At 36.6% G+C, this 26,192-nt stretch overlaps 1 protein-coding gene across 1 annotated transcript in view; it reads left to right on the top strand.

The window, feature by feature from the left end:
• The first annotated feature begins 280 nt into the window (after positions 1 to 280).
• pou6f2 (POU class 6 homeobox 2) overlaps positions 281 to 26,192 on the top strand; it is a 120,220-nt gene continuing 94,308 nt past the window's right edge. Inside the window, exons 1-2 of the mRNA XM_067378607.1 lie at positions 281 to 440; positions 20,861 to 20,958. Of these exons, the coding sequence (XP_067234708.1) occupies positions 281 to 440; positions 20,861 to 20,958 (258 nt within the window). The remainder of the gene's footprint in view (positions 441 to 20,860; positions 20,959 to 26,192) is intronic.

The raw sequence follows: 26,192 nt of genomic DNA, 5'->3' as shown, positions 1-26,192 counted from the left end.
AAGAGCTCTTCAGCACTACAACCAGCAGCAACAGCCAGAGTACCGTCAGAAAAGAGAGAGAGAGAGCAAGCACTACCATTGAGAGTGTTAGAAGAGGTAGTGAGTTTCAGAAAGCAAAGAGAGAGAGATAGAAAGCGAGGAAATGAGCGGACATGTGTGTGCGTGAGACCCACAGAGAGTGAACCAGTGCGCACCAAAGCTAACATCACTTCTTTTGCCTTTTTTCCCCCCCTCATTGTCTTCCCGACCTGGTCCTTCCTCCACTCGCCTGCAGGATCCGATGATCACAGGGCAGCTGAGCAAACCGCTGCTCCCCCTGCGTGCCGATATGGACGCCTGCGAGCTGCGGGATGACGACAAAGCGGCCAGCCCGGACAGCGAGCTCAACGAGGAGCCCTTGCTGCTGTCAGCTGACACAGACTCGGAAGAGAAGATGTATGGTGAGTCCAGCTTTCATCGTCCTTGTTATTGTGACTGACACCCGGGGTCACGCGCGGGGGAACTTAACACCGACGAGTGTGTTTGTTTGTTTGTGTTTGTGAGATGTTGTGGTAGAAAGTGCTGGAACAGAGCAGGTGAAAGTTGTGGTTCAAGTATATTGATTTTTGTGCCTCTTATTCGTTTTTAAATGCTGAGTGACCTCAAATTATGTCTCATAATTCCTTTGATTTAAGTTTCTTGTGACATGTTGTTTCTATTGAGTGTAAATGTTTAGAAAGTCCAAATGAAGTTGTTCTTCAAGTTTACTCTGGGTATTTGAATAGTTGATATTTTCATTTCATAATGCATTTTAACTGCCAGTCTGTCAAATTTGCCAAGCTTGTGGAGGAAGTGTCCTTTTCCTGTGACGCTGGTGGGGTGCAGCCATGCGGTATGTGAGGACCAGTTTTTTTTGTTGGTGTTCATAAAGCAGAAAAATGTGACAGAATCTGGGGCAAATAGGCAACAGGAGACATATAATGTACACGCACACACACACTCACACACACACTCATCTGTCATACAGGGTGACATTTCTTCACATTTGAGATCTCCTCGGCTTAGGCTGAAGATAAAATGAGAGAAAGTGAAGAGGCCTGAGGGAGAGAAATGTGATTGTTGTGGCTCCACGGCCTCATGAGGGGTTCAGATCTAAGCAGACTGAATTGTATATTCTTGATGAGGAGCAACTTATACCCTGAATCTCTTTAGAGGACACTGCAGACATTCAAGAGTGACGCTGTTGTTGTTGTTATATTATGATTATTATTATTAATACAAATAAATTGATATATTAAATCATATTGTTATTACCAATATTTATTATGATATAATTATTAATAATATTTATTATTATGGAAAAGTTCAGTTTCAGTGTACTGCTATTTCGGAAGATTAAAATTGTTAATATGCTAGATGAAGTTCAATTTAAAAACATTAAAAAATTCTTTTGATCATTAAACAGGCTCTTTAATTATGCTTTATCTTTTCTGAGTACTGAGGATACTTTATCGAATTTTGGCATATTTGATGAGCGCGGACACAAAATATATTAAAAAATCTTAACATGTTGGATTTAATTAACATCCTAAAATAGTATGCTCTTCTGTATTATGTTAAAATTTGATGTTCCTTGCAGTCAGGATGATTGCTCAGACCTTGTTTAAAAAAAGCCTTTAGAATCCTTAAACTGATCGCAGTGATGTACTTTGTGTAAAGACAAGTTTCCAGCCCTTTGGATTCACCGTGCATTGATGGACTGTTTGCTGTTATTGTCAAATTTGCAACGTTAATGATACACTTTAAGACTCGTGCAACCTTGCCGCTGGCTTCTGTCAGACAGAATTTTATTTTTCAATTTGAATAGAAGTCAGAAACACATAAACCATGTTTCAGAATCAACCTACATTTTTCTCAGTTCGAATTCCTGCTATTGAGCTCATAGACTCCAGACATCACTTTTAAATTTTTTCCCTTAAGAAAAAACATTCACCTATATTTAAAAGTAACACATACCACACAGAAATTTTGTAACTTTTAGTTTATCTTGTGTCTGTCCTTTTCTCTTCTATAATCATCTACTTTATAAAGAAATTCTTATTTTCAATTGTGCTTATATATTTAATTTATGTGCATAATACTGAATTGAGTACAAACAATTTATTCTTACTGAAGAATGCACTTTTAATGACAGAACAAAGAAGGACAAGTGCGAACATGTGCACACCATCACTAACGCATTTGTAATATGCTTTTTATTAGAAAATTACAATAATGAAAGTGAGTCAACATGTCCTCAGAGATGCATAAATGTGAAAGAGCACATGCATAAAAAGGAGCAAAAAAGTGAAGTAAAATGACCTCCTCAGAACACTTACAGGCTTTAGAAGTGTTTTGCAGTCAGCCTCGAACGTGTTCTGCTGCAATTTGCATTCATCACTGTAATTCCTGGCAATTTATCACATTAATATTTCTAAAGCTTATTATTTTAGTTGATACAGTGTAAAGTCAGACAGTCAGGGTGGATTCTGTGCTTCAGGTTTGATATTCAGTAGCTGTGACTGCATCTTCCTCTTGTCTGTGTTCATAGTTAGACTGACTGATGCCCGTAGGGAGCTTTTCTATTGCTCTCTATGGTAGAACTAACAGCATTACATTAATGATAATAGATTTGGTCCCCCTGCCACTTACCTGATCAGAATAAACTTTTTATGCAATCAGAAGACTTTTATATCTATATTAAAATCCAAACTATTAATTTTTGTAAATGTGTAAAATATATGCTTTTATTTACAATATTTAAGAATACCTCTGTATAATTTTCCATTTTGTTTCAAAAATAATTTACGTTTTATTCGAATATTACAATTGTTGATTTGTTGAAAAATTATGTCAGGTTTAAATGAGTATTATATTTTTTCGTAATGATGAATTGTGAAGCATTATTGCTGAATTCACATTGTTTTTGTTCTATAATAACCTTACTTTTGACGAACTGGCTCAGGTCCTCGGTCCTCATTACAGTCCGGTTTGAGCTATCACTGAAGTTGTGTTACATTAGACATTAAAAGAACAGAATAAAGAGTATTGCTTGGTGTTTTGAGATGAATTATACATCAAACATCAGCTACCCCCTTATGTGCACCAAACGCACATAACAAGAGTGTATGTGTGTGTTTGCGTGGGGCGCATAGTTTAGAACGTGGTAGACAGAATTTTTGGAGAGAATGGATTTGGGAGCGGGACTGCAGGCGGGCGAAGTGTAGGCTGTCACCACGGTGATGGTGTGTCACCACGGCGGGTCTTTTTGCTGATTTGATTTCGGGAGTTGGGGTAGGGGGTGTTGGCAAGGGGGGGGGCGTTTGTGTCTGATCCCCGTCCGAACCTCTCTGTCAGGCCCTGATCAGTCTTGTGGTTCCCGCTGTCAGTCTGATGAATTTTTTAGAATATCCCAAGGCAAGAAAAGCCCAGTTACTGTTTCATAATGCCAGTGTTACAATTTTCTTTAATAAGCATCAAACCTGCTTTTGTTTGCTTGTTGCTTTTTCTCTTTATGCTCAGCTTTACAGCTCATTGTCTATCTGTCAATCTATTCTTTTTTGTAAAATCACACTTTTTTTTGCACGCTTACTCAAACATAAGCACGCACACACATTTTGATGTAGGCGCATTCTTTTTCAGACCTTTTTTTACTGAATCAATACATTTCTCATTTTTTAGCATGTGGTGAGCCTAGGTTTAACATTATTAAAAAAAGATTGCCCTTTCTTTTTAAGGCCACCAAATGGAGCATCCTTTACTCTTTTCTTGCCCCGTGAGAGGTACACCAGGCAGGGGCCGTGGGCAGTGCCAGGGGGCTGCTCGGGGCAAACGGGCATGGCTGAATCTGTCCTTGGGCACAGTTGCCCATCAGTGAAATGTCTGAAAGGTCATTGTACTTTGGTTACAGAAAGAATTGAAAAGGAAAGATGGGAAATAACAGGAAAAAGAAGTGCAGTTTATGATATTCTGGGTTGGTTTTCTTTTTATTTGATTATTTTTGTATTTGTTGTATGTAACATGACATTTTGCCATCAAACTTAATTAATATTGTTGTAATGTGTGTGTGTGTATATATATATATATATATATATATATATATATATATATATATATATATATATATTATTAAAATTTCATTTTATATATATATATATATATATATATATATATATATATATATGTGTGTGAATGTATGTATATATATATATATATATATATATATATATATATATAAAATATAAAATCAAAGAAAAGGCACAACATTTGAAAAAAAAAAAAATAAATCATAAAAAATACATTAACCTAATTACAATAACTAAACCATATTGAGTGGTATAAGTTTAAAAAAATCTCTAAGGTTGACTTAAAGCCACCTGCTGGTGCATCTACATTATTTGCATATACATGCTGCATGCTTGCAATCTCAAATTTAAGCTTCATATTGAACGTTCAAGAGGCTGTATTTTCTCATCAGCTCCATATGACAATTTATGCTGAAGTGATTTCTTTTCTTTGGCTAGACATTGTCGGATTAAATCATCTTCTGCTGTTCTTAGAGGAGGTTCTATATGTTTAAAGGTCATAGAAGCGCAATACATATGTCTAACAACTCAATTGATGCTCAACAAATTGATACGGCATTGAGTGAGCTTTTGCATCCCGTGTTTGAAAAGATCTGACCAAGTGGATGAGGAAATTAAAAGGCTTCTTTTCATCCCTTTCCTTGGTTGATTTTCTACACCGATTGAGTGTAGGTGATGATAACAAGAATGTCGCCTAGATGTTTTTCAATGAAAAATTCAGCATAAAAGGCCACATCAAAGAATCACTTGTGCATGTATGGACAACTGTGCAGTCTAATTTCCACACAAACGCATACGTGTGATGGCCGACAAAAGACTGGCCTTGACATTTGCTTTGAAATGTTGAAGGGGGTGTGGGGGGTGGTGTGGAGTATGAAGGGCCACAGAGAGAAAAGATGGAGAACTTGATGGGAACATTCTGTAGGTTTTGTCAAGATGTTAACTTCATCAAAGCTCCCAAAGAAAGCATGATGGGAGTTTGTTGCAAGGACAATGGAGAGAGTGAAATATATGGATGATTGAACAAATGCTGTTAATTTTTTTTTTTTTTTTTGCGGTGGAGTAGATGAATGCAACTGAATTTCCGTGAATATGCAGTATATAGGCCTATATTTTTTCATTATAACATTGTCTACTTAAACAAACAAAGTACAAAAAAGTCAAATATGTTTTAAATAGTTATAAAATGGTTCATATCCAGCTGCATTTATTCAAATGCGCTTGAAAATCCTTGAACGATTCATCTGGCCTGCTCGGGTGGTGTTTTATGATAAAAGAAGCTGATTAGTTTTCAACCATGTGTTTCTACAGTCTGCTTTAAACCCTTTTTGTGTCATTCGGAATGGGATTATGACTAAATTTAAGGCCGTCGACTCCAGAATAACATCTTTCTCCTTCATCTCCCTCTCACTTTCAACTCCCAATGTTTTTCGACCTCCCCCGCCTTTTAAAAAGCTCATTTTTCCAGGTTTCACTCCAGCTATCACACGCAAACATCCCCAACAACCCCATCCCTATTTATTGTCAGGTACATTAGCTGCAAAAGCAGTGGTTAGGAGGCCAAACTCCTGTTTTTTCACTCTTACTCACAGAATAGGAGATGGGTTGTGTGTGTGTACAGTGGCTGTCTACTCTTTTCTAAGAGACCCGCCTCCTCTCCAGCATCCCAAGACAAGATAATAAGGCACTCGGAGGCACAATCCGGCATTATATTCAGCCACCAAAGCCTCGTCTCTTGTCAGTTTGCATTTTATTCGGGCCCAGGATGTGACGCTTCTATCATCAGTCTGTCAGGAGGAGAGGACCAGAGAGAGACAGGGCCACTCATTTCATACACTTAACGTCCACGCCAAATGGCCAGCACTTATACCGATTCTGCCGAAATGGAGGACACGTTCCAGCCCAGGGGTCACCTTCAGCGGAGAGAATGGGAGGAAAAAAAGGCACGAAAAGATAAAAGAAATGTGTATTGATTTGTGTAATTGAGGGGGAGTTTGAGAGGAAAATGTATCTGTTGTAGACAAGAGAAGGGGAGAAGGTTTATGACTCAATGCAGTGTTCTTTAAGAGGAGAATGTACCATTCAACTGGAACATGCAACTTTTTGAGTCGAGAAATTGTATTTTAAGCTGAAGTGATGTATTTGGACAACCGATCGTCATTCAAAAGTAACGTCGAGTGTCTCAAAGTCAACCTGGAGCCATAAATTTGTGTATTTTAATGGATAGCCACAAGCCACAAACATTAGTAGCTTGTCCTAGTACTTTGTTTCGGCCTCATTTGTGCACATATATGTGCATGCACATACACATTAGCCTCTAAGGCCCCCCCCCCCTCCCCCCCCCCAAAAAAAAAAACACACACACATTATGTTTGTGTAATCAGCTTAGCTGAAAATAGGGAGGAGGGGGTACGGTGCTAATGCAAAAGGGCCTTGATGTGCCTCGCTCAGGTTAAGTAATAAAGTGACACAGACACAGTCTTTTAAATGAGGCTGGCCCTCTTTAAATAGAGCGCACTAGCCCCGAGTGCCTCTCCTCAGGAGTTAGATCTCATTATAGGGCAGGCTTGGGCCTTTAGTTGGCTGCTTTGAGCTGGGATCTGCCCCCATCTCCCTAATGCATGCCTACCAAGCATGTGTAATCCACTCGCTAATGCGTCTGTACCGCCAGCGGCTACAGATAAGATGCTATTCAAGCAGGGAAGGAGGGGTTGCAGGGGTTGGGCAGGAGTAGTCCGGGGTCCGCTTTTGTTTTAGAAACATTGCTGGTAGGGTCAGCGAGGACAGGGGAAATTAATTGGCACTTCAATCTAAAGTTTGTAATGGATGGAGGAAGGCATTTTCTGCTCAATTGGACAAAGGGCTGTTATTGAAGATATTTTGGGTTGTTCCACAAGTATTTGCTGATTGAAGTGAATGTTTCTTGTGTCATGCTCGCAGTTAATCTCCAAACTGCCTCTCAGCATCTTATGGAGCCTAGTTAAATGAAATGTTTGGGTGTTGTTCATATTTCACAAACTATAATGCAAAACATGGTCACATAAAGTATTATGATCTGAAATTATTCCCTTTGATTATGTGGTGTGACATTGCTCTTTGAAAAATCTTTCACAGGCTCCTAGTGTGAGATGTTGGTATGCTGGAGTCCCTACCAGGCTTCTTAACTTTTCACCTTTTTCATCATTTTTTTCTTTTTAAAAAATTTTAATTTCACATTTTCTTTGTAAGTTATTCCTTCACATTTTTTTTCTCTTCGCAATATTACACTATACTATATATATATATATATGCAACAAGCTATAAATTATACAGCTGTAATGTAACTTTATAAATTCATAAACACACTTTCAATGTCAGCTTGCCTGAAAACTCTTGCTCTGGGCCAGTGGGCTATCCTTGTTATTGATCCTTGATCAGAAAGACCATTAAAGACCATGTTGGTTGACAAGGTTGATATTGGATATGCTAGTTCAATGGCACCAGTACTGAACCTAGCTCAGACCAACATATTCAAAAGTTTGGGGTTGTTATGATTTATTTATTTATTTATTAAAGAATGACCTCCAGTGCTGCATTTATTTGATCAAAAATACAGTAAAAACAATTTAAATAACTTTTTCTTCTATTACTATATTTTAAAATGTAATTTATTCTTGTAATAGCAATGCTGAATTTTCAGCAGCCATTACACCAGTCTTGAGTATCACATGATGCATTCTAATGCTGATTTGGTGCTCAAGAAACATTTCTTAATATTATCAGTCTTGAAAACAGTTGTTCTGCTACATAATGGAAACCATAATCGATTTTCTTCAGGATTCTTTGATAAATACAAAGTTGAAAAGAATCTTTTGTAACCTTACTGTCACTTCTGATCAATTGAATGCATCCTTGCTGAATAAAATCATTAAAAAGTTACTGATCCCAAACTGGGAAGTAGTCTAAATTCATCTTTCATCAGAGTAGTGTATGTCCTCCAGCATTTCACAGTTTTTTCCTTATTGCAAAAAACAATCAGTCTATATATGCTTATTACCTATGCTGATTTATTATTCTGAATGTAAAAAGAATGCAATATCTACAAACAGTACAGCACGTCCTCTTCTCCATTGAGATATGGACAAATGTTCCCTCAGAAACATTCCCAAAACACATTCTCTACCATTATTCTGCATGTTGCTTCCATCGTGTGGGATAATTGAAGCCGTCAGCTAATCATACGGGTAGAGAGGGTGGTCATCGCTGGATAAAAAATGACAATCTTGTGTTTGTCTGGTACGATGCGAAGCGCAGTGCGTAGCCGGTAACTAGAGTCTGGATGTCCTTCACAGACCCTTTATTATTTATGATGGAGTCTCTTTGAGCACTGACCAGTACTAATGCATAACCCCCTGTCCTTCTGCCTTATACCATCCCTTTGAAACCAAAGATTGAGGAGATGAGAGTCAGGAGTGACTGTGCGTGTATATGAGGGGGTAGAGGAATGCGAGTGTTTGCGTCCGGCAATCCACAGAAGTTATAATGTGATTTTTTTTTTCCAAGGCATCCTTCCTGTCATATTTAAAGATGTGGAACAGAAGCTGAGGGTGCCGCTCTTCTAGCAGGATGGAGTTCTAGAGCTTCAAAGCTCCAGACTTTCCCTGCAACCTTCATTTTGTTGTAAGACAGGTTGGAGGATGACCTTGCGTAGGAGGAGTTGGAGAGATTCGCCACGCTCGCGCTCCGATTGCTTGTGTTTATGATGATGTCTATTGATGCTGCCGAGTGACCTGGGAGAGAACGAGATGACTGCTTAGGATGAGATGAGGAATGAGATGAGAGACTCGTGTAGATGTGGAAATGAACACAAGGGGAGGAAGTGTGAAACTGTAACAGGCAATTGAGGTTTAGAATATTGTTTTTTCAGGATCTTGCTGAACATCAATACACTTATTTAGATGTTTCATTCAGATAAAAAAAAAAAAACCCACAATGCCTTAACTTCTTGTGTATTTTAGTAGGAGTAGTAGTTCACCTAGAAATGAAAATTATTCACCATCATGTCTTTCGAAACCTCTATGATTTACTTACTTCTGTAGAACACAAAAGGAGATATTTAGCAGGATGTTCATGCTGCTCTTTTCCCTACAATGAAAGTAAGAGATTTTCAAGGTATATTGAGTTAGTTCACCCAAAAATTTTAATTCAGTCATCATTTACTTACCCTCATGTCATTCCAAACCTGTATGACTTTATTTCTTCCATAGAACATAAAATAAGATATTTCTGTCAGGACAACTCATCAAACATGATTAACAGTTAGCATACAGTATGGATTGGCGGAATGGTTCTGTTCTTGGCAAGAACTCCCCGTCTATCCATGCAGCTTAGCATGGATAAGAGGAAGGAGCACAGCGATAACCCCCTTAGGGTAAACAGAACAGAACCAACATAAATGTATTGCAGATATCATTAATGTTCTTAAAGGATTAGTTCACTTTCAAATGAAAATTACCCCAAGCTGTACTCACCCTCAAGCCATCCTAGGTGTATATGACTTTCTTCTTTCTGATGAACACAATCGGAGAAATATCCTGATGCGTCCGAGCTTTATAATGGCAGTAAGCGTTACCAAACGAGTATGAGCTGAAGAAAGTGTCTCTATCCACATCCATCCATCATAAACATATTCCACATGGCTCCGGGGGGTTAATAAAGGCCTTCTGAAGTGAAGCGACGCATCTGTGTAAAAAAAAAATATTATCCATATTTAACAAGTTATGAAGTAAAATATCTAGCTTCCACCAGTCTGCCTTCTGTATTCAAATTATGGAAAAAAAGTTGAATAGGGAAGGCGTAGGACGTACCATAAGCTTTTTGAACTGCTAGAGTTTTACACTTTCTTCGTAAGTAGAATACAGAAGGCAGTCTGGAAGAAGCTAGATATTTTACTTCATAACTTGTTATATATGGACATTTTTTTACACAAATGCATCGCTTTGCTTCACCCCGGAGCCATGTGGAATATGCTTATTATATATGGATGTATGTGGATGGAGACACTTTCTTCAGCTCATACTTGTTTGGTAACGCTTACTACCATTATAAAGCTTGGATGCGTCAGGATATTTATTAATTTTTCTCCAAAGTGTTCATCAGAAAGAAGAAAGACATATACACCTAGGATGGCTTGAGGGTGAGTAAAGCTTGGGGTAATTTTCATTTGAAAGTGAACTAATCCTTTAATGTCAATAATTTAATGTAAGAACATAAATCAAGATAAATCTCAAAGAAGAATATCAGGAGTCCTGACTGGATGAGAGGTGGAGCTGGGGATGGAGGAGGGTAATTAGCTCCCGAGCAACACAATAAAGCTGCTGATAATATTGAATGGACCAATCATTTTTAGCAGAACTATTCATTTAAAATTTTGGGCTAAAATGTTTGGGGTTGATAAGGTTTTTAAAATGTTTTGAAGTCTCCTATAGATCACTGATGCTACAGTACATAAATACAAACAGTAATGTTGTGAAATATTATTACAATTTCAAAAAAAAGTGTTCTATTTTAATATATTTTAAAATGTATTTTATTTCTGTGATGGCAAATTTTTAGCATCATTACAGTCTTCATTGTCACATGATCCTTTAAAAATCATTCTAAAATACTGATTTGGTGCTCAAGGGAAAAAAAAATTCTTTGAATATAAAGAATATAAAATTTAAAAGAACAGCATTTATTTGAAATAGAAATCATTTGTTATATATAATTATGTGTCTGTTACTTTCAATCAATTTAATTTAATCCTTGCTGAATAATAATAAAAAAAAGAATAAAAGAATAAAAGTAAAAAGAAAAAAAGAAAGGAAAAAAATCTTACTGACCACAAACTTTTGAATGGTAGTATACATACTGAACTAAAAGGCATATTTTATTTTACTCATATTTGTATGTAGACGCCTGTGAAAGATGTCTGCGTTAGGGGGAGGGATGGACACAAGTGTGACTGTACAGCCTTGGGGTAAGTGGGCGATATGCTGGCCATGACATGTGGGCATCTGGCGTGTTGCTAACACCATCCACAGAGTTCTTGTTGTCACCCCCACAGGCTCCTATAAACCCCCACTTGCATTTACGCTAAAAACACTGACAGAAATGACACACTTGCAAGAAATGACAAACGTGAAAACCAGTATTTTTACTGAAATAAGTAGTATGGGGATACAGACATTCTGAGGTTGCAAGCAAAATTTTCTATTTTTTAAAAGGAACAACGTGGAAACATAGAATTGGACTGTAATTGACCCTTTGCCGGGAGTTTGATTGACAAGCGATCTAACCAATCATAACGCCGAATCCGCCATTTTGTCCGACAAAGCAGTCAGGAGTTCGAAGATTAACCTCGGTGTACTTGAACTTGAAAAATAGTGTGTCCTGACGTCTTCCCGCATTTGAAACAACATTCCTTCTGATGTTCATTCATGTTTATTTGATGCTATAAATGAACTAGTAGGAAGAGATGATCGGTTCATGAGCTGCTTGAGCTGAGGCGCTACAGCGATCTGTCACGGCACATTAAAGAGCCACAAAACTTTAAAAATTACACAATTTGAAAGCTGGGACTTTGTTTAATATCATAAGTAACCTGCTCTGTCTTGTCTGTCGACGTGTTTTTTCACTCTGAGTGGCATGACAGCACTATGGCTTGTCAGACAACGCAACAGTAACTAAGGGGGGCGGGTCTTTGCGAAGGGTCAATTAGAAGGAGAGTAAACAAGATGGAATAATGTAATTGTTATTATTTTAGTTTTTGTTGCTTCTGCTTTGCTAGTCCGCAAGCCGTGACTTTTGCACGACAAAGACAAGCAAACATGCTATGGAATACAGACTACACCCGAGAGTACAAGATGAACGAGCTTTTACTTCCAAGTACAAAGACTTTTACAGCTCTACAGCGTGAAGGATTCTACTTTGACGTGTTAAAAATAATGAAAAATATGTCCCTTATTTTCTTGCCACGATTGCAAATAGCTATTAATATTCTTATTCACAAAAAGTCAGAGAGCGTGTGTTAAATCGCCACATGAGAGCCGAAAAGAATACGTATAGAAAAAGAATACAGGATGCACTCAAAGAGATGCCTCACAAAAACGGCGAAATAAGGAGAGACCTTACGCTGAAGACGGACAATGTTGGAGGTCAGAAGGCGGAATCCTATTTGCCACAAATATGCTTAAGGTAATTTAGGAAGAGCTCGGCGTCAGTGAAAAGCATGGCGACCCTGGCATTTTTCTGTCTTTGCTTTAAAAGGGTTGGCCTCACATCCTGGCTTTGCAGATGGGCCTAAAAGGATGAGGAGTCATGTGGATGGATCTTTGTCTCTTTCAACCCTGCGGTAATCGAGTTGACATTGCCTGAGGATGAGAGAGAGGAAAGGCTTCTTCAACAGATGTGGCCGTTTGTGTGTTAATGTTCAGATCACGCAAAATCAACACCCTGTCCTTTTTTTCAGGTCTTTCCTTTGCCTTTTTTATCCGTCCTTTCTCACAGATGGGTTCTGTGAGTTTCTATCACTCTTTTGATAACATAAATGCCCTTTCTTCTGCCCCCTGCTTTAATTCTGTTTTCTTCTTTTCTCCCTTTTCTCTACTTTTGTCTTCACATCGGTTCCTCCCCCTCTAGCGTTCTCAGTTACATTGATCGATCCCCATGTTTGTATATTTTATATTTTATTTTATATGTTATATAAAAAATGCAATTCTGAACTAATTTTTCTGCTGTTGGGAATTGAAAGTTTCCTCTTATTAAGCTTGGTGAAAGAGCACCTTCCTATGTCATTGAGTGTTTAGCAGGATTTTTTAGTTTAGCGGGAGTATTTTTGTCCACAAGGAGATTTAGATTAAGAAGCTGTGTACTTTGACATGTCATACAGATATATGGCCCCATCATTTAGATTAATCAATTTAGTGCTGGTTGTTGACACCAGATACATTTTTATCTTGTAGAAATAGGTTAGGATTTCTCTGCATGTCCATTAGGAGGATAAGAAAATATATAAATTTATCTCATATCTGTCAATGTCTGCTGCTTTATTCATCCCCGACTTCTCTATATCAGTTCATCGCGCTACCATGTTCAGAATAGCATACTCATATTATTTTTGCATCTTAAAGTATGTGCATAATGTACAAATCATCAGTATGCATGGATTACCTAGATAGGTGACATTTGTCAAAATATGCAGAATACAACATAGTACAATGAAATAATATATCCCACAATGTAGTGCATTTGAGTCGAACTTACGTGTTTTTTGTTTTATTAAAAATTTGTCCGATACAGATAAGCCGATAATTATTTTCATTAAGTGGCAGATAACCGATAAATGGCTCATATTGAAATTCTATATAATTTTGTCTAAATAAAAAAATAAAACACAAAAATGCTACAAGTGAATTTAGACATCACAACATTATAACGTAGAATATTAAAAATGTATATTTATTGTGAGATTTGCTAAAGATTACATTTAATAATGTTACATATTTTAATTATTAAATCTATGTTATTTATGAAAATTAACTGTAAGTGAAGATTATTGCAAAAGTAATTTTAATAAAAATAAAAAAAAAGCTGATATGAGCATGCACAAATAAATATCCAATTTTGGCTGATACAACTATATTAAAAATTCTCTATATCCTATATGGTTTTATGCGTATTATACATGGATTACACTCAAGTAAGCCACTACATTTTATCACTACTGTTTGACATGTTTATCATACATAATACTTATTTACATGCTTTACAAAAATGTGTGCAGTATTCAATTCAATATTATTTGCTATATGGAGTTAGCAGGCTAGTACTCCATTCCAATCATTGCCTGTGTCTATTTCCCTGGTTTCAACTGCCACATTAAGAAAATCAATAACCCAACAATTTGAACACAATTGGTTGATTATTGATAAGATTTACAATTGTGTTAAATGTGACCTGTCATTCATGTGGCCAGGGCTTTAAACTTTAAACTCTCTGTTGCACCAGTGCATTCTATTGTCTACCATGGGTTTTAACTTTGATTGATCCCGTGGTCAACAATACATCAGCGGTGCTTAAAAATTAAAGTGTGTTATGTGCCCTAAGCAAAATTATGAATCAAATCATATGCTCTGTGCCAATACAGTTTAATGTGTTTCAAAGAGGTCACTGCATCAGGCTTAATGATTTGTATTTACAGTGGCTTCAATCTCAGTCATATTTTAGATCCGAATGGGGAAGATCAATACACCACTGAACATGTCTTTCAGTTGGATTGGTTGGATCAATAGATAATGCAGATATGATGCAGACTCTATTTTGTTATAACTCTACACATTTATGGCCTGTTTCAGTTTATCGTGCCTTTTAGATGACACAAAAGCAAGTGGGACACTTACCGTGCACTTTGAAATTCAAATTGGTTTAACTGCATGATAGTGAATGAGATGATAAATAGACGAAAGATCACAAAGCGGACACACACGTGTGGGTTGTTTAAGATGAGGTTTGGGGGTCTGTCGATTCTGAATAGCCTGAAAGAGCATCTCTCACCATCACTGAAGTTATGACATAATGTATTTCCTTTGAAATTGTTAAAGCTCCTTTTTTATGGAAGGAAAAATTGATTCATAAATGTCTGCGGGGGTGAATGCCAACTGAGCACTCGACAATGACTCTTTAATTCAGCCGTGTCGATTTAGTGTTGCCATCTGCGAGTGATTTGGCACTAAACGAGATGACAACAAAAACATTGGCTTTTGTAATTTTGCAGGAGCTGTCCTTGGCGGCTGGGTGTGGGGTGTTCACTCGGCATTGAAATGTAATATAGATGAGATCAATTAATGCCGTTTTGGTTCCTTGCAGACTCATTGCATTGGGCCTGTTCAACCTCACTGGATCTTTACCACTCAAGTGACCAGTGAAACTGAAGGCGTTTAATTAATGTGATTAATTATTAAATGAATGAATATACTTTTAATCAGCAAGGATGCATTAAATTGATCAAAAGTGACAGTAAAGACATTTATAATGTTACAAAAAAATGATTTCCCTTTCGAAAAGGAACTTGCACTGCATTTGACAAGACGCTATGGGGAACACCTCAGCATGACCGGTGTCTCAAGCACGTGTCAAATGCGACAAGAACATTTGCCTATGACAGCCTATGACATCAGTACCATTGTGACCAGAGTATAAAGGGGCAGCTGAAATACACGTCATCCTCTTCTTTGTCTTAAGGGATCATTTGTGACGTGTTGAAGGCGACTATGGGTAGCGTTAGTGCGAAGCATTTTAGGAATTGTGTGCATCCGAGTCAGCTTTATCCTGATGACTCACATGACCTGTGTGTTATTTGCTAGCTCTGTCCTCGAGGGGGCTGAATGAGAGCATTGCAAGAGTTTCTCCATGAAGAAACTCAACTCTCGTTTGTCCCTTTTCTCGAGAGAATTGGGACAAATCTGGGAGAATCTGTGCCCCAAGGATCAGGACCTGCTTCTGGCAAGGCGAAGAAGAGAATGTGTTTGTGGAGCTCACAGGTGTAGCTTGCCGAAGAATTTGAGAGAGGTATGGACTTCTCTCGTTCTTCAGCGGCTGACGAGAGTTATCTGCTGGACTAGGATGTGTTGTCACTCACATCCTCTGATCCATCAGCCAACATTCTTCTGGCTTTGAGTGACAAAGAGCAGGATATGGCTGACGAGGGTGAAGCTTACCAGGCCAACCAGGATTGTTATTTTAATCCGTGGCTGTATCCTTTTCAGGTATTGATGATATATGATACAGAGACTTTATGCTGCTCGTGGGCTGAGACTCTTTACGGCCCTGCATACTCTTGCCGTATGTTTGGGTAGCTTGGGCTATGGCTGTGGGGAAGACAGCTGCTGGTGTGAACATTGGCATATGTGACTCCTTTTTTAAGTAGAGCCTAGGCTGCTAAGCATGCATCCCCTCAGCATGGCGGAGTGGGTATTTGTTCCCCATAGCGTCTTGTCAGATCCCATTCAAAAAGGGAATTTCTAAGTTACAAATATAATTTAGACGTTCACTGAGAAGTGGAACAAGACACTGTGCCTCATTGCTATGCTTCTGGTATGCCTTCTATATATCTCCTTCAGACAAAGAAGTGGATGACGTGTACTTCAGGCACCCATTTATACTCTGGTCGCACCGGTATTGACTTAATAGGCTATTGCAGCCATTTATAATGTCGTGTTTGATATGTGCTTCAGACACTGGTCATGCTGAGGCGTTCTCCATAGCTTCTTGTCAGAAGCAGTGTCTCGTTCCCCTACTCAGGGAACCAGGGTTACAGTACATTTGTAACCTAGACATTTTAAAATAAATTATGTTCTTTTGAAATTTTGAAACAATGTTAAGTTGTGATGTATACTGTTTCTGACCCAGAAACAGGGATAATTCACCCAAAAATGAAAATTGGGAAACCGAACAGTTCTCGGGCACCATTGACCTCCATAGTATTGTTTACCTACTATGGAAGTCAATGGTGCCTCAAAGCAGCCTGGTTACAAACTTTCTTTAAAATATCTTCCTTTGTGTTCAACAGAAGAAGGAAATGAATACAGGTTTGGGACAACTTGAGAGTGAGTAAATGATGACAGAATATATATATATATATATATATATATATATATATATATATATATATATATATATATATATATATATATATATATATATATATACGTATGCAGTCCACATAACATCTCATAAGACAATTCACAGGTCTTTTTCTCACTCTTGTGTTAAGGACACTTTTATATGAAATAAAAAAAAAAAAAAAGTTGAACTCTGACCTCTTGCTGTCTTAGCCACTTTATCAGAGCTGGCACATCCAGATTCACTAGGTGAGGTTTCCCCCTCTTACTGTCGGTCTGGGTCTCTGTTGTGTTTAACCTACTATAGATAGGGCTACACTGAAGAGATTACAAATGAGACACTGTCTGACCATCTCAGAGAAACACGGCCTGTTAGTGCATGTTGCCTGCTGTGTAGGAGGATGGGCAAATGTTTGAAAATATGCTCAATTATCAATACCTTTATAAATTAGTGAGCGAGGTTGAGTATCCATAATGGTCTTTGGCGGTTTGATAAGTGGTTTCTTTGGGATGCCGTGTGCTGTAAGTCTGTCAACCTTGAGAAGCATGTATGCGTATTCTTTTGGACTCGTTGTCTGCGAGTTTATCGAAACACCCTCAGGCTTTTAAACTCAAACAATAACTAGTACTAGCAGTTTGGCTGCTAGTACATGGCATTTAGCTTGGTTGAGGGAAGGGATACTTCCCAGGAAAATTTCTTCTCAGCTAGAGTGTATATCAGTACTTTAGACGTAAGATATCTTCAGTGCTTGAAGGGTAATCCACTTAAGGCACAGGCTGTTTTAATAAACAGGTCATAAGAACAATGGGATTGGGTAATGGGAGTGAATCGCTGTTGATAATCCCCAGACACCCCATCACTCCTCCTTCGGCTTTTTAATTTTGTTGCAGGGAGGGGGAAAAAAACACACCGAAACCCCCCTGAGATGAGGGGCCTGTACATTTATTCATTATTGATCCCCCCTCTTTCGCAGCCCGTTCAACTAAAATGTGTTAACTTTACTATTATTTGCAAAGGGATCAAGCGTTCCCCACTCAACCAATGAAAGACACTGGTTCAATAGGCCACGCTTTGCTGCTTTACTTATAGACGCGATATATTATTCACAACTCGCCAAGTTACACCAAAAGCATCAATGCGTAACGGAAGCATTATTTATATATGATATTGTCATGTGCTCTGTCAATGCTATGCTCCTCATCAATTATGCAGCAGAGCGACTCCTTTGATTAGACGCGGAATCGGCTTTGTTTTTGATTTTTGATATTGAGCTCGTGAACATATGATAATGGAGTCTGATGTTTGTCATTTGCCAAACTTTGAGACAAACGCATCTTTGCAGCATCATTAGTGCTGTCGCTCATCTGGAACATCAAATACATGACAAAAGATCGCTGTGATAATATGTGATCATCCCACAATTACAAAAACATTGGTAATAATGCAAAAACTTTGTTTGTGTCATCTTCTTGCTTTATTAATCTTTTAATATATATTTCTGAAGGATCATGTGACACTGAAGACTACTGTAATGATGCTGAAAAATCAGCTTTGCAATCACAATAATATTTCACAATATTACTGATTTTTACTGTATTTTACAGTATTTTTGATCAAATAAATGCAGCCTTGGTGAGCATAAGAGACTTCTTTCAAAAATAAACAAACAAAATCTTACGGACTTTTAAACAGCATATAAATTAATGTGAAAATGTAGGGTGTAATTAAATATGAACAATATAGACATTATTAAACTGGTGCAGCATCACAGACATGGCCGGACTGTATTGTTATTAATGATTTTGTTTAATTAAAAATGAATTAGGTTAAATATATTTTATTTATTTTTTTAAATAATTTAATCATTCATATTTTAGAATATATTTATATTAAAACTTTTATATAATTTAGTTCCATTTTGTTATTTTAATTTGAAAAATTATTAATTTAAGCATCATAACATTAAAGTCACATCTTTCAGTCTGTTGTGTTTGATTGACTGATTGACTGATTGATTTGATTGATTGATTGATTGACTGATTTATTGATTGATTGATTGATGTGTAATAATACTCAATGATCAAGCCTTACACAAAGAACACCATCCAACACAAGAACACTGTTTACTGTCTCAGAAACAGTCCAAACTACATGATTTCATTTTTGAGTTATGACACATTTAGTATTGACTTTACTTCTCTGGCTCTCGCAGGCAAGATTTATGTTTTTGCAGACATTTGGAGGAAACCAGAACTAACTAATCATAAGCTTGTGGTGTATAAAAGCAACATCAGAACGGCTGACCGCTAACCAAACAACAGTGGGTTTAAGCATCCCTTAGGTGAGCGGTCATCAGCAGATGTTCTTTATAAGTGTGCTGCGTAGCTTGATTACAAACTCTTTTATTAGGTTTGATCAGTGTGTGTGTGTGTGTGTGTGTGTGTGTGTGTGTGTGTGTGTGTGTAAGATTAGGCCAGGGAGACAGGTCTTTACCCTCCAGTGATCTCGGGAATAATGAGGATATGTTACCATGGTGATTCTCAGAGAAGCCTCTGTAAGCGAAGAACCATTTAAAATCAGTTGCTTTGTTTTTCTTTGGCCACTGCCTTCCTGTTCCTAGTTATTAAATGTACAAGAACCACATGGAAATGTAGGAACAGACTCAGTACCTGTTAAAAATGTAGTAATGAAAAAAGTTACAGCAAACTTTTTTTTTTTGTCAGTATTAGTTTTAATCTACTCAGTGTTTTGTGGTACAACTGTTGAAAGAAGGAAAGAAAGGAAAAAAGAGTAGAAAAAAGCAATAGGTTGGATTTGAGTAGAATCCGGCCTTGACCATGAACCAAAGGCAGAGCACTGCAAAAATAGATGATTAGCTATAGCAGACACCCTTTTAAAAAACAGCATTAACCTCAGAGACCTTACCTGATCATTTTCTGACTGGTTAAATAGACTTTGATGGCATGGCATAAGCTCTATGAGTTAATTATACATGATAACATATTTGAATGATGCTTTATTCAAGTCACTGTGATGAACTTTGAACTCTGATACCAGCCTAATGTCGACTCTTTAACATTGCTGAAAGATGATCAACCAGCCAGATTCCTTGAGCTATTGTATGTAAATAAATAATAAAAAAAGATTAAATACTGTCTTCAAAACCGGCAAGCAACCTGATATGAGTATAGCAAAGTCTTTGAGTCAAGCAAATTATGCTTTATGCTAAAGCAAATTATGCTGTTTATATCGACCATGAATACACACAATTGAATCATGTTGAGACATTGGTTGAGTCATTTGGTCATTCTATTCTAATAAAAATAATAAAGGTTTAGAATGTATAGCTTAACAAATTAGTTGTTACAAAGGCCACTCCTGGAATATATTTTATTGTGTACTTTGTAATTGATTTGTCAGAAGTTTCATATGCAGATGTTACACACAAATATATGCATATACACGGTTAGTGAATGAGTCCCAATGTTCCAGGTTCAAGTTAAGCTCAATGGACACCATCTGTAACATTCAGCCAGTTACCACAAAAATACACTAGTTCAAAAGTTATGATGTTTTTTTTTTTTTTTTTTATAAAAAGTCTCTTATACTGAAGAAAAGAAAAAAAGAAAAACTAATCAAAAATATTGATAAAAACTACTGTATAATAGTATCTCAATAACACTAAAATAACACTGCAGGTGTGTAGTATCTGTGGTGAAGCGCAGTATCTCATGTCAGCCCTGTGTATGTGTGCGTGTTTAAATGTGTGTATGTTGACACTGCAGAACTCAAGCATGTAAATTGATGTGTGGTTTGAGTCGCGGAATTAAGGATAAGCCGTGACGTGTATGTAACAGTGCTGATGTGTGTTTAGCAGAAAACACATGTTGTGCAGGCTCTTTTATTGGTAAAACGCTTTACGGCAGCAGTTACAGAGCACCCTACTGAGGGCTCACTGCCGTCACAGCATGATACTGTCTCTGAGTGTTTGAATATGTGGTTATGGGAGGGGAAAATGGAGGAATTTATTGAAAAAGGATTTTATTCTTTAAGAATGGACAAATAAGTTTTGCTTTCTCTCTCTCTCTCTCTCTCTCTCTCTCTGTCTCTCTCAGGTGGTCGTGTTGGTTCAGTTCAGTCTGATGCTAGCAGCAGTCCCACAGAACATGGTCATATGGGTCAATCTCACCCCACGTACCCTCTAGGACCACAGGTGAGAACACACACTTTTTCCCCTCACACCATTACATTAATGTCAATGTGAAATGGCATTCGCATTCGATTTGATCAATTACCAATTGATTGGATCATGTAAAGTGGGTGTTACGTACTAGAATGGAGCCAGACTGATTGTGAGTTAGCATTACCCAAATGTTACTCCTCAACACTGGCCTGTTCGACTAACTAAAAGTAGCATTGCTACTAACTTAACATTTTTCAGTAGTGCAGAAGTGGCTCAGCTGCTTTTAAAATGATATGCCTAGTGTAGTTACCAGCTACTACAAAAAATAGCTTAAGTAGTGTGGCAAAACCTGACATTAGTGGTCAACTGATAACTATCACTAAGGCTGAAATATCCGCTGAAATTGGCATTGGCCAATAATTAGGCCTATAAGTGTTGAAAGCGGGAATTATTTAGCAGAACTATTAAACAAAGACAGGAAGTGCTACATGAAATTGTATTATAGCATTTTATTAATGTTATTAGTAATAAAAAGGAAAACTGTATAATACTCTCTCATATACTGTCGGCATTCAGAAAATACACATTTATGTAATTTAAACAAGTCTTTGAATATCTAATAAATATTTAATCCCTCAACCTCACAAACTTCACAAATCCAGCTGTTAGCTGTTGGTGTCAGGATAAATTTGCAGGCACAATAAACCTCACAAGAATCGAAAATGGGCTACTTTCCCATAGACTGGAGACCAGACGTCTCTCAATCTGCCGTGATATTTCTTGGCGCTCTGTGGCGTGACTGACACATGAACCGATCATCTCTTCCGCTTTACAACACGAAATAAACATGAATGAAGATATGATGAAAGATACAGCACAACTTACTGAAATCAGTTTCAACCGCGTAAAAGCGTCAATAAAACAGCTTGTAAAAATGTCACATTTATTGTCACATTTACCTCAGAAAAGCCATTCAATGTCCAAAAGCTTGTTAGTCAGCTACAAAAATAAACTTAAAGAGGAGCATTTTTATATATATCCACTGTGACTATAGGCTATTGCATATTTATTGTACTTAACATGTGCTTCAATATTGAATGTATAAAACCGTTTTATGGCAGCCACCATTTAAATGTTACACTTAAAAAATGATTTTTGATGCTGTTCACTTTATTTAAACAATTTATTTTGATTCAACACCATTGTATCAGGTTTCTGGTTTAAATGTGATTGATTCATGTTAAATTGACTTGAAACGATTACTGTTTGACTTAACTTGATGTTTTCATATTGAAATAACATGTTTCAATCAAGTAAACCCAACCAGGACTCAATCAAACAGGATTTTTACTTCCCATCATGCTTTGCAAAGGGGCTGAACTAGGAGTGTAAATGTTGAAATAAAGTGTTATTTTAAGCAGTTTTTAGGAAGATGAGAAAATGGAAAGACTTTTCAATGTTTACTGTTCTATTATGTTGGTATTTAAAAGTTTCTGTTAATTAATAGTTTTAGGGTTACCATTGTGGTGAAGTGTTGCACTTGTGCTTGGGTTGAGGACCTGCTAACAAACTTTCGAATTACTTTAATAGTAAAAGTAATCACTGTGGTAGTGTTTTGGGTTGCAGTTCCCAAAAGCATTGTAAGTTGTAAAACCATTGCCACCAGTGGATTTATGATCAATATAGGCTTTACAATGTTTTTGGTTAAGGCAATTTAGGATGAATCCAGTATGACATATATAATTATAGTTATATAATTCACAAAATGAAACAAGAATAATTAATTGTAAAAATATGTATATGAAAACAATTTATTTTTTATTTATTTATTTATTGCTTTTTATTTATTTTATTTTAAATAAACACAATTGATTCTAGTTAATTTAACGTGGTTGATTCTATTGGATTTTACTTGTCCCAATCATGTGGAACCACTGTCCATGATTGAATTGAGTAAGTTGGACATAACTATTTTACATTTTACAGGATTCTTCCTTAGTCAGTTGTTTTGTCAAGCTGTACCCAACCATAGTAAATAAGTTGAATCAACCTTAATAAATTAAGTTGACCCAACGTAAGTACATCATGTGGAAATCCTTTGCATGATTTTTTTATGTTCGTTCAAAGAGGTTTTTTTTAGTGTAGGCCGATATTAAAAATGAGTAGAAACATAGTTATGTCATTAAAAATGTATTATAACATTTTTATAAAAACTTCATTATGTGTAATTTATATGTAAGTAGCTTACAAATCAATTAATTTTAACCTTTAATAATATAATGATGTACCAGCTGTGGTTCCCTGTATAGTTTACATCATTATTTGAGAGATATTTTTTCTTTGAGGAAATTTGCGATGTGCTGGACCTGATAGACCCCAAGTTAATCAATATTGAATTGAAGGTAATCAAATTGAAATCAAATAGCAAGCTTCTGAATCAAAATCAAATCCAATTTTGAAATTTGTGTCAGTGCCCAGCCCTAGTGTCAATGAATGTTTTTTTTTTTTTTTACTTGAAGCAAATTTTTATTTTTCTATTTATTTTCTTGTCAGAGTGCACCAGAATGCTTAGTTTACATGTTAAAATCACAAAAAATAAATAAATAAATAATGGGGCAGGATACTCCCAGACCCCCCTACTGCTATTTACTTTGTAAACATGTCACCTTTTTCACCACTTTGGAGTTTGCGGGTACAATTGTAGAACTTGTGTAGTCCTGGCATAGTATTGATATTTACTTGTTTGGCCTTAAAGGGATAGTTCACCCAAAATGAACATTTTGTCATCATTTACCCAACCTTGTGTTTTTCCACACCTGTATACTGTAACTTTTTTTTCCTCTTGATCAGAAAAGATATTTTAAATAGTGTATTTATATTCCATGCAGTTACAATAAATGGGGGGCCAAAGTTCTCAACTTTTAAAAAAGCACCCTAAAAGTATTATAAAAGTTATTGTTATTATAACAGTTATATATATATGTATATAACTGATGAAATTAATAAATGTATGTTGTTATTATTCACTGATTATTTTCTCTACTGAGTCAGTGAGTTGAATTTGAGAAATCAATTAAATCAATTCAGACTGGTTTTATGAGTCAGAATCAAACCAATTGATTAAAAAGAATGTTCACAAATTGGACATTGAACACACTTTAAAATGTCCATGAGAAAAGTAACAGTGAATAACATCTTTTAGTTTCTCAAACATATCTATTAAATGGCTTCTGAAAACTTATAGATGGTGCACAAGTCATATAAGCTACTTTCATGATGTTTTTGCCTTTTTTGATACTTGAAAAACCTCATTCCCATTCATTGAAATTGTATGGGGAGAAGCACAGATAACTTTTTATTTTATTTTTTTTCTTCTGCAGAATAAAAAAAAAAGGTATATATTTTTAGAATAACAGGATGGTGATTTTTGTTGAACTATTCTTTTAAAGGAAAAAAATAAAAGAAGTAATTTTGAAGACTTTATGATGACTTCAGGGACCATACCATCCAACCCAACACCTAACCATTGTCCCAATAAAACAAATAGACACGCACATACTCACAGAAAATCAACTGTGGTCTTTTTTAGAATGAGTAGAACAAACAAGCTCTTTCAAAAGATGGAGAATGATCATTGTCTGTTGCCATATCCAGCTCAACACACCACAGCGATGTCCAAGCCCTTGTCTTCTCATTCCCCTGAGCTCTGCCTTAATAGATGAACCCTGTCAGGACAGTCCCACAGAAACAAACACTTTTCAGCCACACTGCTCTCTCTCTGTGCCATGGCCAATTCCCTTGTTTCTGGATCAATATGTTTTGATGGATTCTCACTCTAGAGACGGATATTGTGTGCACTGCCATTACGGAACTGGATCAGTAAGAGGGCAGTTAGCCCTACATGGGTCCGACTCTTTCCTGTGCCTCTGGCTTCATTCGCACACACTGCTATCAGTCTGATTACGAGTAATCTTTCAGTGTTTCCTCCGCTGAGCCGTTCCCTCCGTTCTTCTTATTAGAAAGAGGGATGAGATGTGGGAGGGGTAGAAAAAGGTAATTTAATCCCAAAAGCCAAATCAAGAATGTATGGCATGTTGCTTATGGGTCAAAGGTTCTTGGAAACTCATTCATTCAGTACTGATTCTATTAAATTAGTCTTTTTATTTCTCATGTTTTATCATGCCTTGGATGGTTTAAAGTCAAAATTAACATTCCTTAACATTAACATAAGTCTTTTAACATTCCTTAAACATGTTCCTTGTCCTATTGTGTAAAATTAATCAAAGTGACTCGCTAAAACGACTGACGTCACCAAGCCCTCCAACACCCACTTTTCACGATGCGATTCAAGATCAAGTTCAGATGAATGTTTTCTGAATGAATATCCAATTTAACTAGAAAATACAATACAGAACAACAGAACAAAAAAAATGCACCAAAAGCTGACATGGTATTTTCATTTTTTTTATACAACATCTATGTTAGAATGTATGTTTAAGACAATATTAACAAAAGAAACAAAATTTTACATAAACATTTTTTTTTATAAAATACAGAATGCACATGTACAATGAAAAACAAAATCTTCAACAAGACTCCTTTTTTTTAAATATGCCACAATATCTTTGAAAAGTGTATTTAGTGTATGTAAATGGACATTTAGGAGCAGCGATGTGGTAGCGTGACTTAAACATCCCAAGGGTATTTTAAGTGAGGAGTTGTTCAGCCATTTTAAAGTGTGTTTTGATCCTGGGGGATCCCATTTCACAGACACGCTGGGGTTCAGATCAGTTTGTCAGCTGCCTTGTCGCTTAGAGAGAGGGCTGATGGGAAAACTGTGAGCCATTAGTGAATCTAACATGAAAAAAGAAAGAGAGAAGATCTGGTTTTCATGCTGAGTCAGGAGTATATGGCCCTCCCATGATTCCTGACACAGGCATTCTGCTGGACACCACACAATAGTTTGTAATCCTTGGCAAAATCCCATGAAAATGGTAACAACTAAAGTTTTATTTCATCACAGTTAGATTCCTTGTGTTTTTGTGGATGCGTGACGTCAGTTGTCATCATGTTCATACAGGTGTCCTATAAAGTAACCACAGTTGTAGTTCATCACGTTATCTATAAACATGTTCCACTGATGATTGATGATCAGAAAAAAAGTTTTAAAATCTAACTTGTTTCAAGTACATAAATAAATAATTATTAAATAAAACAATTAATAAATGCAAGTTTTTCTATCAAGGAGATATTAATCTGTTCAT

Source organism: Chanodichthys erythropterus, chromosome 23 (assembly GCF_024489055.1).
Source record: "Chanodichthys erythropterus isolate Z2021 chromosome 23, ASM2448905v1, whole genome shotgun sequence".
NCBI lineage: Eukaryota > Metazoa > Chordata > Actinopteri > Cypriniformes > Xenocyprididae > Chanodichthys > Chanodichthys erythropterus.
This window is presented reverse-complemented; position numbering and strand designations above follow the sequence as displayed.